This window comes from Tamandua tetradactyla, chromosome 1 (assembly GCF_023851605.1).
Source record: "Tamandua tetradactyla isolate mTamTet1 chromosome 1, mTamTet1.pri, whole genome shotgun sequence".
NCBI lineage: Eukaryota > Metazoa > Chordata > Mammalia > Pilosa > Myrmecophagidae > Tamandua > Tamandua tetradactyla.
In genome coordinates this window covers 20,126,234-20,143,582 of record NC_135327.1, presented here as the reverse complement: position 1 = coordinate 20,143,582, position 17,349 = coordinate 20,126,234, and the positions used below count along the sequence as shown (strand labels likewise).

Genomic DNA, 17,349 nt, shown 5'->3' with positions numbered 1-17,349 from the left:
TAATAGTTATGCTTAAGTCCTTTTTTTGCTATTCCCAATATCTGAATCTTCTGTGAGTCTACTTCTAATGCTCGTTTCTCCTTTTTATTATTGGTTATATTTTCCTACCTTTTCACATGTCTTATACATAAAAAATAATTTTCTGGACTTTGTATTAAAAATAACTGTAGAGACTGAAATTGAAGGTATTTTCCTATAGAGCATTTGCTGTTTCCTCTGTACAGGGATGATCACCTCAATTCAGTGAGGAAGTGAGCTGGGTCAGAACTTGATTGCATTAGTTGAACTCAGTTCACCTCCTGTCTTCAGTTGTTTCATGAATGACTGGTGTTGTGTGTTTGTCGTAGGCTTCTCCCTCTAGTGGAATTCTGTCTCCCAATGATTTCAAACTGCCTTTCTTGCCCAGTTCCCAGAACCCAAGCCTCCCCAGTGCTCAGAAAATGTCTTGTGGGGAAAATGATAGTGCATTTGGGACTGCACTTGATTTAATTCATCATGTCAGCTAGCATGACCATCATGAGCTCTGCTGGTTTCTCTTCTCTCCAGTAGATTGTTCTACCTAAGCCAAGCCTGATTCTCATTTAGCCTGTGATCAGATTCAGGACATGCCTTCAGAAAAGAAAACAGCTCCTGATTGCAAGTCTTCTAAGAAGGAATCTTTCCTCTCAGTAGTTGTAGTTCATCTAGTCTCCTTTGCTTCTATAGCTCTCCAGTGGCTTAAAAAATATGATCATGTAAATTATTTATTGATAGCCAGGGAGTATCTTATTCATTATACTCTGCCTAGAAGTAGGACTCTTTTTTCTCTGTTCTCACTACCTACTTCCTACTCCTCCCTGCCCAAACCTCTCACCTGATGGATACCATTGCTATTTTATACATGAGTGACTCGAAGCTGAACTGAGGCTTATTCAGTAACTGTCACCCAGTAATCTCCCCATCTCAGCCCCCACTTTGGCAGAAGGCTTTAGGTTTGATCTCCAAGCATACTCTGAGTCTCCTGCCTGATTCCTGCAGCTATTTACTGAGTACCTAATTTAATACCTCCCGTATGATGGGCCCTCAACATTTTAACTAGGTATAAGGGGCTGCTGGCTGACTCTTGAGGGTAGAGGCAGAGGGCAGAGGATTCAGAGCAGGGGGATATTCCAGTCCAATCCTTTTTACTGAGTAGTATGTCTGGTTAAATCTCAGGGACATTTGGCTTGAATGTTTGGAGAAGGCTACAGGATCCCTGGAGGGATGGTGATGTTAAACAAGAAGCTACTTTAGCAGACAAGGCTGACTCCAGTGATGCCATAAAAAAGCCCTCCAAGCCAACGCTTCAGTGAGTTATCACAGCCTATCTAGTCTTCTCTGGTCTTAGGAAGGGGATGTTGAAGACTCCCCAGGTCCCAGGCAGCCTGTACCTGCCTTGAGTAATGCTGGGCATGGTGGGTGTGGGTGGGTGTGGGTGTTGGGGGTGAGAGGGGTGGGGGAAAGCATTGGGAAATCTAAAGGGTCGAGGCTTGCAGGCAACTTCACTCCACAACTGGTAGCGTATGGCCTAAGGGCCTGAGGCCCTGTTCTTGCCTACCTGAGCTGAAAGATTGATCATTAAAGGGGAAAAGTACAAAAACCTCAAATCCTCAAACAGGGCCCTGCCTCAAGGCCAGACTCAGATTTGCCAGGGTAGGTTACCCCACAGAGGCCATTTCTAAGTGACCAGAGGCCCCTGACAGGAGAGTGTCCAGGCCCCTGCCCAGGGCTCTAGTCCTTAGCAGACACTGCATTATTTCTCTGATTCATGGGGAAAAGCAGGCTGCTGGCTATCTTTTCCTTCCCCTATAGGTTCCTTCCCCAACCACACTCTACCCTCATTCCTGACCAAGTCTTAAATAATTTTGGTTCATTCAAAAAAATGTTGTTTGAGGTCCCACTGACTTCCAGGCCCTGTTCTAGGTTCTAGAGACCCCAAACAATCCAGATAAAAGTCCTACCTCAGAAAAATCACAGTCTACTTGGGAACATGTAAATTCATGACTTCAGTACTATGTGATAAGTCATGGGAGTACTAAGAACAAGGATGACTCAGAGGACAATCCACTTGATTGGGTGGATCACTGCAAAAGGCTTTATAGAGAGGAGATTCTGGACTTAGGTTTTGAGGTATATGTAGAAGTTCACCAGGCACACAAAGAATCTTTGTGGCTCCTGAGCTCCCTATTAAGGCAAATACTTTGACACTCCTGCAGGGGATATAAAACAAATTGGAAACAGGGTTTCTCTGGGAGGGGGCATATGTTTAAATATTCTACATTGGGTGGTTCAGATAAGATCACAGTGGTGTGATAGGGGATATCAGGCCTCCATGGAGAAAAGCACGTGGTAGGGACACAGGACTTGCTGGGACTAGCTTAATCTGGGCTTTGCTTATGCTAATTGAACATTTTGAGCAAAATGTTGAGCCCCGGGCAATCGGCCATTGGTGAAGGGTTAAAAAGTAAGAGAGGATCAGGCCTAGGAGAGGGAAATTCTCTTGAGGTTCTTGAGAGGGCCACCCCACCTCTCAGGGAATGTGTGTGTGTGTGTTTGTATGTGAGTATGTGGCAGCTTGTAAAGGAAAGCCCTTCATGGCAGGGAGGAGCGGGATCTTGCTGAGGTCCTGGCCTACCAGCGGCGGGAACAGGTGGCATTGATGAGTCTCCTGTATGGAAAGGCAGATGTGGAGGCTGAAGCTTGGGCCAAAGTGCAGAAGATGGCCCTGATGTCACCGTGGGCAGGAAAACACTCCTTGGAGGACATTGAGAGCAGCTGGCTCAAGTGGGAATCCAAGGGCAAGCTGGTGAGACTGACAGTGGGGAACTGGAGGACAGGGAGAGGGACATCCAACCCTCAGCCCTGAGTCTTCACTCTTGCCCATGACTTCTGCAGGTGAGTAAAGTCTTGGGAGCAGCATATAAGTACAAGGAACGGTCGCGGAGTCCTGAGTTTCTATCAACCAATGTGCAGTATGCCTGGATGAAGTATCAGGTGAGGCAGGATGAAGCTGGCTTCCTGAGGCTCTGGAGCTGAAGGCCAAAGGGTCTTATCTTCCTCAATGGTCACCTTGTGCCCACATGGCCCCCAAGTGGGAGTGATGTCAATATCCATCCTTTAACAGGATCTGAGCCACAGACAGTTCTAGGATTTGGGTAGTCTACCTAGTTTCTTTGATAAGGCCCTTGATGAAGCTATAGACTCAGGTTTTGTCTTTGAGGACTTACCTTGGTGGACTTGTGGGAGGAAGTCCTTTTTGGGTCTAGTATCCATCCATAGCCTTCAAAACATTTTCCATAGTCTGTAGTTAATATGCTTGTTAGTACAGTTACTGCGCATGTTCCCATGACTGGGCTACTCAAGAGCAGACACAGGATTTCATAGGGCTGGGCCCATAGTTAAGTAAGAGAGAGGGAGTGAATGGAGGTAGGTGTGTGTGTGTATGGTGGGGGTGGGGAGGATGGCCTTCTTTGGGACATGAAAGAAGAAGCAGGGGACTGTGGAAAGAGACTTGAGTCCTACCCTGCCTCTTGCTTGGGCTCATTCCAGTCCTTTCCCTCATCTGCCACAAGGGGATTAGAGGAACTCTTTCCCCCTTAAGTTGGGCATTAGGAACAAGTGAGATAATGCCAAAGATCACTTCCCTGCAGGACTCCTCTGACCCAGGCCAGAGAGAGGCTAGTGCGAGAGGAATTGCTCACCCCAGTCCGCAACTTGGTGAGTGTCAACAGGAAAGACAGGAGCCTGTGCAGGAGGTCGTAGCCCCAAGCCCCACTTGGACCATTTGGCAAGCATGTGCAGTGACAGGGCTGGATGTCTTGCCTGGTGCCGAGTTGGGAGAGCAGGTCCCGCAGGCTGTGGTTACTAGCAGTGACCACGGTGCTCTGGAGCCTTCTTTACTTGGAAAGATCTCAGGGCTTCACAGAGGGAGAGGTCCAATTTCCTTTCTACAGACCTGCCCATGGCCCTGGGGACCCTCAGCTCCAACAGGCGTTTCCTCCACCATGCTCCCCTGCTCTGTCCCCCACAGATCTCACCTCAAATCTACCAAAACCTGCACTTCAGTGATCTGAAGCCCACCCAGCAGCTTGACTTCTCCACCATACACAGGGTCCCAGACGAGAAGGTGCGGCGCATCCGCATGGTTACCCGCAATGTCCAGAAGGGCCTGGAGGGCAACAGGGAGCAGGCCGGGCTCGATGCTGCTGCCATCATGCCTGCTGCACCCTCCACGCCTTCCTCCTTGCTCTCCCTCTCAGTCTCCGCCTCCAGGTTCCTGGACTCCAGCTCATCCACCTCCCCAAGGCTCCAGTCCTCCTTCTCCTCACTGAGGCCCGGGTCAGCCTCTATGGCCCATTCTATCCCCTTGGTCCCATCCCAGGTGTCTGAGTACATCTTGCAGAGGTCCGTAACTCCCAAGCCCCTCATCCCTTCCCTCAGGCACCACTCAGGGCTTGTGTCTTCCGGGAAGAGGAGCTCCCATGTCAAGTTCTGAGGTGCCCTTGCCCTTCTCTGCAGTCCAGTTGCAGGCCCAGCAGGGCCAATGGGGGCTCTGAGTGTGGCTGGTTTATTCCCTCCTAGGCCCCAGGGGCTGTGGACCTTCCTCTGGCTGCCCCAGTCCTGCGTCTCTAGTGAAGCTGACCTGTCTTCTCTTTGGCTCCTCACCAAAGACCAGGAGAATAAAATATATTTTCTCAGAAGTTGGAGTCCCATAAACCATGAGTTTGGTCTGCGTCACTCTCTCTGCTGGGCCAGGGAGCCTGTGTCTCTGAGGTTGGAGCCATTTCCCCTGGCAGGTACAGATGGGGTACAGACAGGAGACCAAGGGGCAGCTGCTTGTCATTCAGGCTCTCAGGGCCAGGTACTTCTCAGGCCTCGTGGGGATGTGGTAGGTGGGCCATGCTATGGGGGCGTGTGGCTTAGAAATTTAGTTCAGTCTCACAGGAAGAGCAAGGCTCAATAGCTCTCTGGTGGTGGTGGTTGCTGTTTGTCTCCTGCCCCTGCTGTCTGTCCATCTTCCTTCACTGTCAGGCACTCCACTGCAGGGCACCCTGTGTTTGGAAAAGATTCTGTCCTTTCGGCAAGGGAGACTCAAAATATGGTAGAGAGCACCTGTCGTGCCTAAACCACTATCTTAGTTTCCTGAAGCTGCCATATCAAAGTATCACAAACTGTGACTTAAAACAACAAATTTATTTTCTCATAGTTCTAGAGGCCAGAAGTCCAAATCAAGGTGTCAGCAGGGCTCTGCTCCCTCTGAAATCTGAACACAAAGATCTATTCTAACCTTTCTCCTGGCTTCTGGTGGTAGCAGTGCTTGAAGTTCCTTGGGTTATGTATTGCTCAGTCTCTGCCTCTGTCATCACATGATGTTCTTTCCTCTTATGTCTGTCTGTGTCTCCTCTCCCCCCTTATAAGGACACCAGTCCTATTGAATTAAAGACCCACCCTGTATAACCTCATTTAAACTTGCCTAATTCCATCTATACTGGCCCCATTTTCAAATAGGGTAACTTTCTGAAGTATTGGGAATCAGGACTTTGACATAACTTTTTGGGGGGCACAATTCAACCCATAATAGTCACCATCCAGCTTTGGAGCCACTTGTCCTCTGTGAGCTTATGGTTCCCCACCTGGCCCTGTCATATTCCAGCCCAGAAACACCCATCCAGGCCTCTGCTGGGCCACCAGCTCTTGGACACCTCAATATCCTGTTTCTAGTGGGAACTTCTGGGCCCTTCACATACTACCTGCCTCCTAGAGAGCCAGAGCAGCCTGCTGCTTCTGCACTGTGCTGGCTTTGGTGCCGTGTGTCCTTAGGCGTGTCTGTAGCCAATACAACAACCCCACAGAGCCTCCTGCCCAGCCCAAGACTCATCCTGAGGAACATAATGTGACTTCTCCACCTCCACTGCCATCCCTTTCATACTTCACAGGGGTAGCGGGACAGGGCTGCCTTCTTCTTCGTCAGGGAATTCCTCTGTATCACCCATCACTTCTGCCTCCTTCTTGAAGCCACTGTCTCTCTGTCCAAGGAGAAAACTCTATGATCTGAAAAAAAAAAGTTCTAAACTGATAGGAAACAAAAGCTAATGGAGAGTAAAGCCCAACTGGTGAGAAACTATCAAATGTTTTAAAACCATCTAAAGCCAACTGAGGCATAACTGACCTATATGAAATTTAGAAAAAGTTTAAGTGCATTCTCTTTGTGCAATTGAATTGACTACCATAAGTAAAACCTGGTGATTAATTAAAAATGCAGTAAAGTACAGATTTGCAAACCAAATCCCCTCCAGTACACTCAGAGTCACTAAACATCCCAAATGTCCAGGATCTTATAAAGGAAGGACCTGTTACATCTGCACTGTTAGAACATGTGTCCTCGTCAATTTAACAAGTTTCAGGAAGGCACATAATATCTTCTAAAGAGTCCAAAGGTCCAAATCCAGAAGTTGGAGAACTATTTTTCAACTGTTTATTTATATTCCCATGAACTTTTTATTCTTCGATTGTATCTGTGGCCTTTGCAAATACACTTGCAAGGCAAGACTCTTGGCCTGGGTCATAGAGTTTGGCGTCATCATGCGGAGACTGTGTGCTGGTTTGAAAGGGTGTGTGTCCCCTAGAAAAGCCATGTTTTAATCAAAACCCCATTTCGTCAAGGCAGAATAATCCCTATTCAATACTGTATGTTTGAATCTGTAATTAGGTTATCTCCCTGGAGATGTAACCCAATCAAGCGTGATTGTTAAGCTGGATTAGGGGAGATGTGTCTCCGCCCATTTGGGTAGGTCTTGATGGGTTTATTGGAGTCCTATAAAAGTGGAAACATTTTAGAGAATGAGAGATTCTGATAGAGCAGAGAATGCTGCAGCACCACGAAGCAGAGTCCACTAGCCAGTGACCTTTGGAGATGAAGAAGGAAAACGCCTCCCGGGGAGCTTCATGAAACTGAAAGCCAGGAGAGAAAGCTAGCAGATGATGCTGAGTTCGCCATGTGCCCTTCCAGCCAAGAGATAAGCCCTGACTGTGTTCGCCATGGACCTTCTCACATGAAAGAGTAACCCTAAACTTCATTGGCCTTCTTGAACCAAGGTATCTTTCCCTGGTTGCCTTTGATTGGACATTTCTATAGACTTGTTTAATTGGGACGTTTTCTCAGCCTTAGAACTGTATACTAGCAACTTGTTAAATTCCCCTTTTTAAAAGCCATTCATTTCTGGTATATTGCATACTGGTAGCTAGCAAACTAGAACAGACTGTAAATTACTTGCATGGGAGGCAGCCTGCAGGTGCTGCATGAACTTGGAGAAGTTCATCCAGACATATATGAATGACTTCTTTAAAACAGTCTGACAGGTAGAAAAGGTTAATTGTTACAGCTTTAAGGGTAAGATTACACTGGAAAATAAGTTTCCGGAGTTGTGTTAAAATGTTTATTTTGGCATTTTCTAGATCATTTTGTTTTTCTTCAATATTTGTCACATATACTTTGTAGAGTTCATTTGCTTCTTCTACTTTTTTAAAAAATAAATTTATTAATTAAAGAAAATTTAACAAATGAAATAAAACATTAACATATATAATCAATAATTCACATCATCACTTAGTTGTATATTCATTATTTCTTAGAACATTTGCATCAATTTAGAAAAAGAAATAAAAAGACAATAGAAAAAGAAATAAAATGAAAACAGAAAAAAAAGTTTATACTTACCATACTCCTTTGCTTCTTCTACTTTTTGAAGAGCCTCCTCTTCCAGCCTTTGCTTTTTTCTAGTTGCTTAAGATTTTTTACTAATCTTCCACTTGAAAATAGATGCTCCTCTTCTGCATGAAACGTGGAAGATTTTGCTGTGTCCTACTCATCTTGACGTTGCATACATAACAGTTTTTCCTTTTTAAGAGCAGTTTCTGTTTCAAGCATTTTGTTTTGCTCTTGTTTCCAAAGTTCTTTTATTTATTTCCTTTGTTTTTCCATTTCATTTTTTTTTCCAAGTAAAGGTTGCACAAATGTGTTGGCTTAGAGAGCAGCAATTGTTTGTTGTAAAAGACGACTGCTCTCTATATCATTAAGAAGAGCATTGATAAATAGAGTCTGCAGTGGCATAAACTCCTGTAGTCTAATGCCTCTGCTAACCTTACAATATTTCTAGTGGACTCCAATTCCAAATGAAGCTTTTTCTCAACCTGTGAAACTACTGATATATTTTAACCATGTTTTGGCATGTGACAAAGCCAATTCTGTAGAGCCAGTGTTCTTTAATAGCACGCTGTGTAGTTTTATAGGAGAAAAATGAGCTTTTTCATTGGATGAGTCCACTGATTCCACAGAAACGTTTCCAAAAGACTTACTTTCCCGAGACATAGGCAGTCGCAGCAATGAACCACTGCCTACATCTCTCATAAGGAAACTTGTAAGGATATTCCCAAATGTAAATGCCAATGTTTCGATAGAAGAAAAAACTCCTTGGAAGAGATCGTTTTTGTTTTCTTTGTTGACTTCTGTGAAGTTCACAGCTTTTACTTTTGCAGGAAGCATTTCTGTAGCATTTTGAAGATAAACAGAATTGAGGTTCTGATGTTTATTCATTACAGATTTTAAAACTTGGAGAAGTTCATCCAGACATATATGAATGACTTCTTTAAAACAGTCTGACAGAATAGCTTCTTTCAAATATAGTAATGTGGGAGAACTTCCTGATATCATTCGCCAACTCCCTGATGTAATCCGGATCAGTAGTGAAGTTGGAATTTACGGATTTGAGCCCCATTTCAGGAGGTATCAGTAGAGTGTTGGCCTGATGCCCAAACACGTTTTTTCTTTGTCTTTTTCTGTTTATGCACAATCATCCTTCAGATAAGTTAGAAAAACCGAAATCCATAGCACTCTATCCCAGTCCCAGGCACCTTGCCGACCCCATCCCCCAAGGCTCCTACAGCCGCCGTGACAGCCAGCCACTCACTCCATTTTACAGGGGGGAGAACTGAAGTTCAGGGAGGCAAAAGTTTTCACAGCTAGAAATTGGTTTGAACCCAGGTTTTTGCAAGTCAGAGTCCTCTGCTCCTTTATCTCTGGTGGAAAACTCAGGAATTGGGGAGAGTTGGGATCTGTTCAATCTGTTGATGAAGAAAGCAGTGGCAGGGTCAAGGCCAGGCCCAGCAACCCTGTCCTCAGCTGGGAGGTGAAAGGATAATTTTGGGGCTCCCTAAAGAAAGCTGGATGTGGGGGAGGAGCAAGGTGGGGTGGGAATGTGGCATTTACCAGGCCTCAGGGGATTTTCTTAAAGACCTCTTTAAGTTAAGATGCTGCCTCAACCAGGAGGATATATGCCATCCCCTTTAGAGACCTGAGTTTTTCTGACTTAGGGGCAGTCTGGATGGACACCAGGGGTCAGGACAGGCCAACGCAGGAAAAGCTTCTGCCTAACTCAAGGACTCTGAGCCTTCCCTTCAGCTCTCTAGTCCCAGTTTACAATAACGTCCACTGGCATTTGCATGCCGTTTTATTTTTGGTACATTGTAGGCACTTAATGGTAGAGTCAACTGCTTCAGCCTCCACAGCCCCCACAGCTCATCAGCTCCACCTTCCACTTCTAACCCCAGCTCCCATTCCCTTCTCTTTCAGGCCAGAGATTCAGGTGCCTGTCTCCTCCATTCTATCTGTTCTCTGCCTTTTGCACCACTGTTCTTAAAAATGACTCAGGTTTAGCCTTTTCTGATCCTAAAATAGCACATACCAAGTATAGAAAATTAGGAAAATACAGAAAAGCATAAAAGTCAATAAAAACCACCGAGATTCTATCGCCTAGACATCATTTTGGGGCATTTTTTTGTAGACATTTTCCCATGACTTTATGTGCATTTCTGCACACTCACTCACTTATACCTTCACACACGCAATCATGCACTCAACATTCACACACACTTTCACTGACAGTCATACACTTATATTCTCACACTCACATCTTCACTCATATCCTCTCATTCACACTTTTTCATACTCTTGTACACACACACCATAGCTTTGGCATTCAAGCTCTGAGTCCAGCATTCCTCGTGTGATGAGTAAACACCTGGCACTGCAAATCCCCCTAGGTCTGGCCTGTAATGGCTGCATTCAGCCCCTCCCCAGGCCATTCTCTCCAGGATCTGGAGCCACTGCCAAGTCACTCTTGAAAGGAGCAGGAAGACACATGGCCCCTGTTTGTCCCCTAACAACTATCAGACAAAGGAACAAACAGCCATTTGTCTCCAGTGAAGCAGAAACTTCCTGAGCCCAGCAGGGCTGAGAGGTCATGACCCTGGGCGGGCAGACCAAGGAGGTTGTCCCTCTGTCAGGAGCTGAGGCATGAGGGCACCAAGGGGATACAGGGATGGCTTTGTTCTAGAAGCCATCTGTAACTTTATTTTCTGGCACCACTTCCCAAATCAATCATTTGTTCAACTCTTACTGAGCACCTGCTGTGTGTTGGGCGTTGTCCCAATACACTGGGGATCCTGAATGAAGAGCACCAGACCCTTTCCTGCTGGAAACAGATATTCCTTCATTGTGTGGGTGTGTCTTCTCATTAATCCCACAGATTGTTTTTATTGAGTACAAACTCTGTGCCAAGGACTGGGCATCCAGGGGTAAGGCAGTCAGCACTCATGGGACAGAGGGTGTGCAGATGCAGTGGGAATCAGGCTTCCTGGGGAGGGAGTCTTTGCATTTGCTAGTCACACTGTCAGAGAAGCACTTACCCCAGTAGAAGGGTCTTTTCTTCATGCTCTGCTTAAATATCCCCTCAAATGTCCCATCATCCCCCTACATTCTGTAGCCCCTGCCCCGCTTTATTCTCTTTATCCTCCAGCATGTCAGCTCCCCAAGAACAGGGCCAGGCCTGTCTTATTTGTAGTTCCCACACTTAGCACGATGCCTGGCACATAGCAGGTTTTAAGTATTTATTTGTCCAATAATAATGACCGTTAGCTCAAAGTTGACCTTTCTTAGGAAATTTGATATTAACCCACTTGGTTTGGGTTAGCCTCTGTTTTCCCTCCTCTGGCTGCATGTCCTTAATTCACCTGCCCTTGTCTGGATTTGTGTTTGTCACTCTCCAATGGGGGATGCAGACCCTGGCTGTGAGCACCAAGTTTTTGGTGGGACTGCTGGGGACAGGGCAGCAGACAAATGCTATGGGGTCCTGACTGGCTCTGGGTTTCTGGGCTTCTTTCTGGATTCTGTCCACGGTGGGGTCTGGAAGTGTGAGTAAGTCTTGAAGTAACAGGTAGTGGGGAATAAGGGATGGCCCTTCAGTGGAGGGGAACTGCACTGGCAAAGGTCTGGGAATGGAGGAATGAAGGTGGTCAAAAGGGGGCATTTCTAGCCCTCCCATCCCCGGTGTCTCTGTCCTGGCTGGTCTTTGGTGTGGGACCCAGGTTGGGGATCATGCATCTCTGAAGGTCTGACTGGTAAGTAGGGCCCTGGCAAGTGGCTTCTGGGTATTCCGTGTAGTTGTGGCCTGCTTAATCTTGCCTTCAGGGATGTAGAGTCAGCACCCTGTGCTCTGGGAGCGAGGTGGAGATCCAGAAGTGCACGTCTACCTTGTCCTGGTCCCCAAGGGCATGCTTCTCATTCCTATCTTTCATGCAGGTCCCCAAAGCCACAGCCCTGGGGTTCAGAGAAGGTTGATGGCCTGCCCATGGTTGCAAGGGGGCCTTGTATGGCTAGTGGAGCATGCACTTCATGACAGCTGATTCCAGACCAGTTCTGGTAGGCCTTTTTGAGCAATAGGGGGAGGGCCTCCAGCAAAGGAGGAGCATACAGTACAGCATACAGTAGCCCCTAGGAGGCAACTGGCTTGGCATTTTGAGGACAGGGATGAGGCCAGTATGGCTCAGCAGAGTGAACAGAGCGAGTGGAGGAGACCGGGTGAAAATTCCTGAGGGGCATTCGTGCAGGGCTTTCACTGTAAGGACCTGGGCATCTTCATGTGAGCAGTGGGAAGCCTCTGGGCACTCATAAGGCTGGTGTGACTGCATCAGCATCCTGAGAAACTCCCTCTGGCTGCCAAGTGGAGATCCAGGAGGAGGCGCCCGGGTGGCCTAGACTAGAGGACACTAATACCTGCTGGCCAGGAGGGGCCCTTGGCGGGGTGGAGTGGCTCTGAAGTACACAGGAGAAGAGCTCTGGGGCTGCTCTGGACTGCTTTTCCTTCAAACATTTTTTTTTTTTAACTTCAAGATCGTTTTCTAAACAAATTTCTTCAATTCTAAGGTACACACATATATGTATATATTTTTAACATGTATTTTAAAATTGAACTTTTTTTAGAAGCACAAAAATCCTACATATTAAATAAGTCCGATAGGTTATATATTTTTAGAAAGCAATTTGAAAAGGTTTCTGAAATTGGGATGTGTCTCACAATTGATGTGTACATCCAATGATTTTTTTCCCCCTTGAAAAGCTAGTATTAAATTGGTGTGTCCTAGAATGAAGACAAGGTAGCTAGGGAATTCTGCTGGGGAGGGAGTACCCTCTCATGGAGTCATAGCCCCTTCAAAGATGCCAAGGAGGGGATTCCTTCCCTAAGAGGAAGTTGGGCTTATGGTGGGAAGTGTGGGTGAATGGGGAACCCCTAGTTCTTTGTCTTGGAGTCTGTTGGGAGGTGGGACAAGGGGTTGAAGAAACCTTCCTACTTGCCACATGTTTTACACACTTTTTCTCACAAAGACCCCATGAGGTAGGCCGTTCTCTCCTTTTGCAGGTGAGAAAACAGGTTCAGGAAGAGTGGTACAATGCCTGGCATCACCCAGCCTGGAGATGTCAAAGCTGGACTTCTAACCAGGGTTGTCATGTGTTCTGCTATTCTCAGGGCTAGATGCTCAGGATTTGGGGTGCTGCATTTTGGGTAGGGGGTCCCTTGAACCTGGGAACTGGAAGAAAAGTTGTGGGAAATTTACTTGTGACAAGAGAACCCTAATTCCTGGGGCAGGCCAAAGTCAAAGGAAGTAGGAGAGTCCTCTCACCTCAAAATGCTGTTCACCCTCCAGTGTGCTAGGTGACCTTGGGGAAGTCGCTTGCCCTCTCTGAGAAAGCACCTGTCCATCCCCTGACCCCTGGGTAGGACATACCCTGAGGCAACAGGGCATATATCGAGTGGGTTGGGAGGTAGCCTTAGTGGATGGAGACTCTATCCCATGAGACCCTTCCTGAAGCAGACGGAGTAGCTGGGCTTGGTCCCAAGTCCTGGTCTCTGGTTCAAGAAGATGGGGAGGAAACCACTCTCCTCTCTGGCCCCTCCAGCCTTAATTTTCTCCTCACTCATGTCACCATAGGAGACAGTAGAACTGGAAGGAAACTCTTCTTCCAACTCAACATCATTACTACTTAACATAGAATTAAGGAATATTAAAGTTGACAGGACCCTTTAAAATTTATTTGGTCTGTAGGCTTGGGCAAAGAGGTGGCATGTGTACCACCTCCCTCTTACCCGTTGTCCAAGGCAGACGTGTATAATGCATTGTGCACTTTCTTGCTGAGCCTGAATATGGCCTCAGAATCCTTTTTCAGGTGGACACTTCCAATCAATCCCAGTGGGAAGCCATCATGCTGTCAGCCCCCAAGAGGCCACTCTGCTCTGAAGTCAGTTCATAAGTGTCTTGGTTTGGGTTCCCCAGAAGCAGGCCCAAAGATGAGGGCTGAAGCATAACTAGGTTGAAAGGCGATTCCAGGAAGCACTAATAGCAGAACGGGGAGGAGAGTCAGGAAGCCAGTTAACAAAGGGCCACTAGTGAGCACCTAACCACTGCAGGCAACTGGAGCTCAGACTTGCTGGGGCACCTGAGGGTGGGGGCTGGCAGGTCTCCACTATCTCCTGCCAGTCACTGGCTGAGGCTTCTGGGCCGTGTTGATTTATTAACATTGCAGATGGGCAAAGCAGGCTTTGGTAGCCAGCTCTCAGGCAGGAAACGAACACAGGGACTGTAGTTGGGAATCAGGCAGTGTACTGACGTGGTGGTATGAGCAGGCATAGGCAGCATCTCCTCAGTGGACTGAGCTGCCTGGGATCTGGCCTCTATTAAGTGGGCCTCTACTGCCTTCGGATCCTTAAGACGGCAGTCTGGAAGAGCCTTGGCCTAAAGCTGGGAGTACTACCACAGAGACCCCATTTCCCTTCCCCTCCAGTGGGATGGCCCTCAACCCTGATTTTCTTCCCAGGAGGTGGAGCCTCCAGCCCTTGGGAGGAGCGACTCAGGTGGGGTCCAGGGCCTGCCCAGCAACCAATGTCATGGTTGTTCCCACTGTGAGGGGCCCAACTGGCTCTGCCTGCCTAGTCTGCAGGGACTGGATCATGGAGGGCAGAGTGCTGGAGAAGAAGCTAAAAGTATGCAGCTGCCCAGCATCGGGCAAGGTAGTGGGCTCCTCAGAAACCTGATTTCCTTTGTGGAGTCAGTTGTTCCCTCTGCCCTCTGGGGCCAGGCTGGTCTTCCTGGGCTCAGTCCTAGCAGCAGGCAGTCTACAGATCCTGGAATGGCTGGCCAGGGCCACAACTACCAGGCAGTGACACCTCCAGGACTCAGCCTTTTGACCCTTGGCCCCTCCTTTGCTTCCCTTACATCATCTCCTCCCATCCCAATGGCTTCCCATACCCCAGGGTTTGCCACCGTTTCCTAGGAGCCCTACCTGACCATCTGAGCTCCCCAGCTCTGGCCACCCTGGTTTGCCTGGGTGTGCTGGTTTGAATCTGTGGTGGACCCCAGAAAAGCCATGTCCTTTAATCCTCATTCGGTATTGCTAAGTGAGAGCATTTTGGTTGTTCCCATGGAGATGTGATCCACCCAATTGTGGGTGGTAACTTTTGATTAGATGGTTACCATCTAATCAAAAGAAGGTGCATCGGCCTTCTTGCAGGGTTGTCCCAGTGCCCTGTGGGCATGCCCTGTTCTCTAGCCAGGACCCACCTGCCCCTCTGTGTCCTCCTTCCCACATATTGTCTTTTTGTTTCTTTGTTCCTTTCTGTCTCTGTATTTTTGTTTCAATCTCTTTTCCTCTCTGTGTTTGGCTTTGGGTATTTTTCTCTGTCTCAGTCTCTGCCTCTCTTCCCTGAATCTCTCTCCTCTCAGACATCCTGGGGATTCCAAACCCTGCTTACTACCACATATGGTGACCAACTTGTCCTAGTTTACCTGGAATTTGTTAAAACAGAAAGTCACACATCCCAGGTGTTCTAGTTTGCTGCCTGCTAGAATGCAAGATACCAGAAACAGAATGACTTTTAAAAAAGGAAATTTAATAAGTTGCTAGTTTACAGTTCTAAGGCCGAGAAAATGTCCCAATTCAAACAAGTCTATAGAAATGTCCAATCAAAGGCACCCAGGGAGAGATACCTTGGTTCAAGAAGGCCGATGAAGTTCATGTTTCTCTTTCAGCTGGAAGGGCACATGGTGAACATGGCAGCATCTGCTGGCTTTCTCATGGCTCTACAAAAAAGGACTCTCTCCAAAATATTTCCTCTTTTAAAGGATTCCAGCAAGCAACTCCACCTTCAATGGGTGGAGACACACCTCTATGGTAACCATCTAATCAAAAGTTACCACCCACAATTGGGTGGATCACGTCTCCATGGGAACAATCAAAATGCTCACACCCAGCAATACTGAATAAGGATTAAAGGACATGGCTTTTCTGGGGTCCACCATAGATTCAAACCAACAAACCCAGGCAAACCAGGTCAGTTCATTAACCCTATTGCTGTGTGATCCCAGGTATGAGAGCCCTACCCTTCCCTGGGCCCTGCTCTGCATGTTGTCTGAGGAGTGGCCCTGGGTGTCAGGCTGTAGGTTGGGTGGGTGACTTGCTTACAGTACTGGGGCTCTGGGTGTGCTTGGCACTGCCCAGCACACACTGGCAGGGAGTTCTGTCTTCATGAACCATGCCCTGGGGCTCAGTCTTACCGTGAGTGTCTCAGTGGGTTGGAGGGTGGGTGGCAGGGTAGGGGTCCCAGAGCATCTGACCTGTCTGGTCTGCCCGCTGCACTTCCCCCTCCCCACACATCAGTGCTCCCCCCTGATGTCGAAGACCACAGCCATTCCCTTCTGGCTTTGTCCCCTGGCAATGGCCCTGCCACCACTCAAAGGATATGTGCTTAGCCTGGACATCTGCCACGCCTTCCTGTCAACCATGTTCTCTACCATGGTCAACATTCCCCCAAAGACCCTTCCTTGCACAGAGGAGATGGTGAGTGGGCTGGTCTCACATTCTAGCTCCGCACCTCTCCCTTCCCTCCGCCCCAGCAATCACAATCCAACCAAAAACAAGTTTGCTGCAGCTTCATATTTGCTGCAGCTTCATCCTTCTAGACTTTGGCTTGGGTCACAGAGTCAGCCAGAATGGCCTTTGAGCTCCCCTAAAACTTCTCAGCCACAACTTAGAATGAGGAATGCTTTAAGCCCTCACTCAGTGCCAATCTGCTTTATCTTTGCATGGAGTTTCAACCACTTTGGATATGGATTTTCCAAGTTCAGAGTACATTAGACTGGTGATGCAATATAGCTGTTAAGAGCATGGACTCAGAGGGCCTGAGTTTGAACACTGGCTCTATTTGTTACTGGGGCATGTTCTTTAAGTTTTAGCTTCTTGATCTGTAAAATAGTTCAATAATATCACCGCAAATAATGAGATATTGTGAGAATTCAATGGATCAAGCAGTGCCTGGCATGGAAAAGTCACAACTTTTTATTGAGTGGTTATTCTGTGCCGGCATGACCACACTTAACCCTTGCAAACAGGGGCTCAGAGAGATTGGGTAGCTGGCCTAAAGTCACACAGCTTGGAGGTAGCCATGCTCCTAACCAGTCTACTGTGTTGATAAACACATTATTTTGATTCTCTGAAGATACCTAATGCCCAGTAATTATGAGCTATTGTCATTATTTTTACAGGCACCAAGCTAGAGGGAGGGACAGGAGGCTTAAAGAAGAGAGGTGACTTGACTGCAGAGTACAAACACATTCAAAGCAAACCCAGAACTCAGGTGTGTTAGCTGGCTTAGGAGGGAGGGGGTTAATAGTTCCTCCATGTGGCCGAAGGAGCCAAGTCCTTTTTGGAAGAGGGCAGAAAATTGACATGGGAGATGCAGCCATGAAATGGTGCCTGCTGATGCCCCTCTGACGGGTGCTGAGAACTTCAGCCTCTTGATGTGGCCTCATGGCTCCTCATGTGACCTCATGGCTTTGGTCTCATCTGGGCCTTCAAACAGCTCCCATCAGACAAAATGACTGTTCCATTTCATGGATTACAAAACTGAGACTCAGAGGGTACCTGTAATTTGCCCAGTGACTGAC

General features: G+C 47.4%; 1 protein-coding gene and 1 pseudogene across 6 annotated transcripts in view; one reads left to right on the top strand and one right to left on the bottom strand.

Moving 5' to 3' along the window:
- EFCAB8 (EF-hand calcium binding domain 8) overlaps positions 1–7,497 on the top strand; it is a 145,344-nt gene extending 137,847 nt beyond the window's left edge. For all 6 annotated transcript variants that reach the window (XM_077111428.1, XM_077111401.1, XM_077111409.1 and 3 more), the window contains 4 exons: positions 1,195–1,327; positions 2,620–2,824; positions 2,914–3,012; positions 4,049–7,497. In XM_077111428.1, coding sequence (XP_076967543.1) covers positions 1,195–1,327; positions 2,620–2,824; positions 2,914–3,012; positions 4,049–4,513 — 902 coding nt within the window. In that variant the 3' untranslated portion in view covers positions 4,514–7,497. The remainder of the gene's footprint in view (positions 1–1,194; positions 1,328–2,619; positions 2,825–2,913; positions 3,013–4,048) is intronic.
- Positions 4,975–8,871, bottom strand: LOC143680174 (rho GTPase-activating protein 29 pseudogene; annotated as a pseudogene).
- Positions 8,872–17,349: the final 8,478 nt, after the last annotated feature.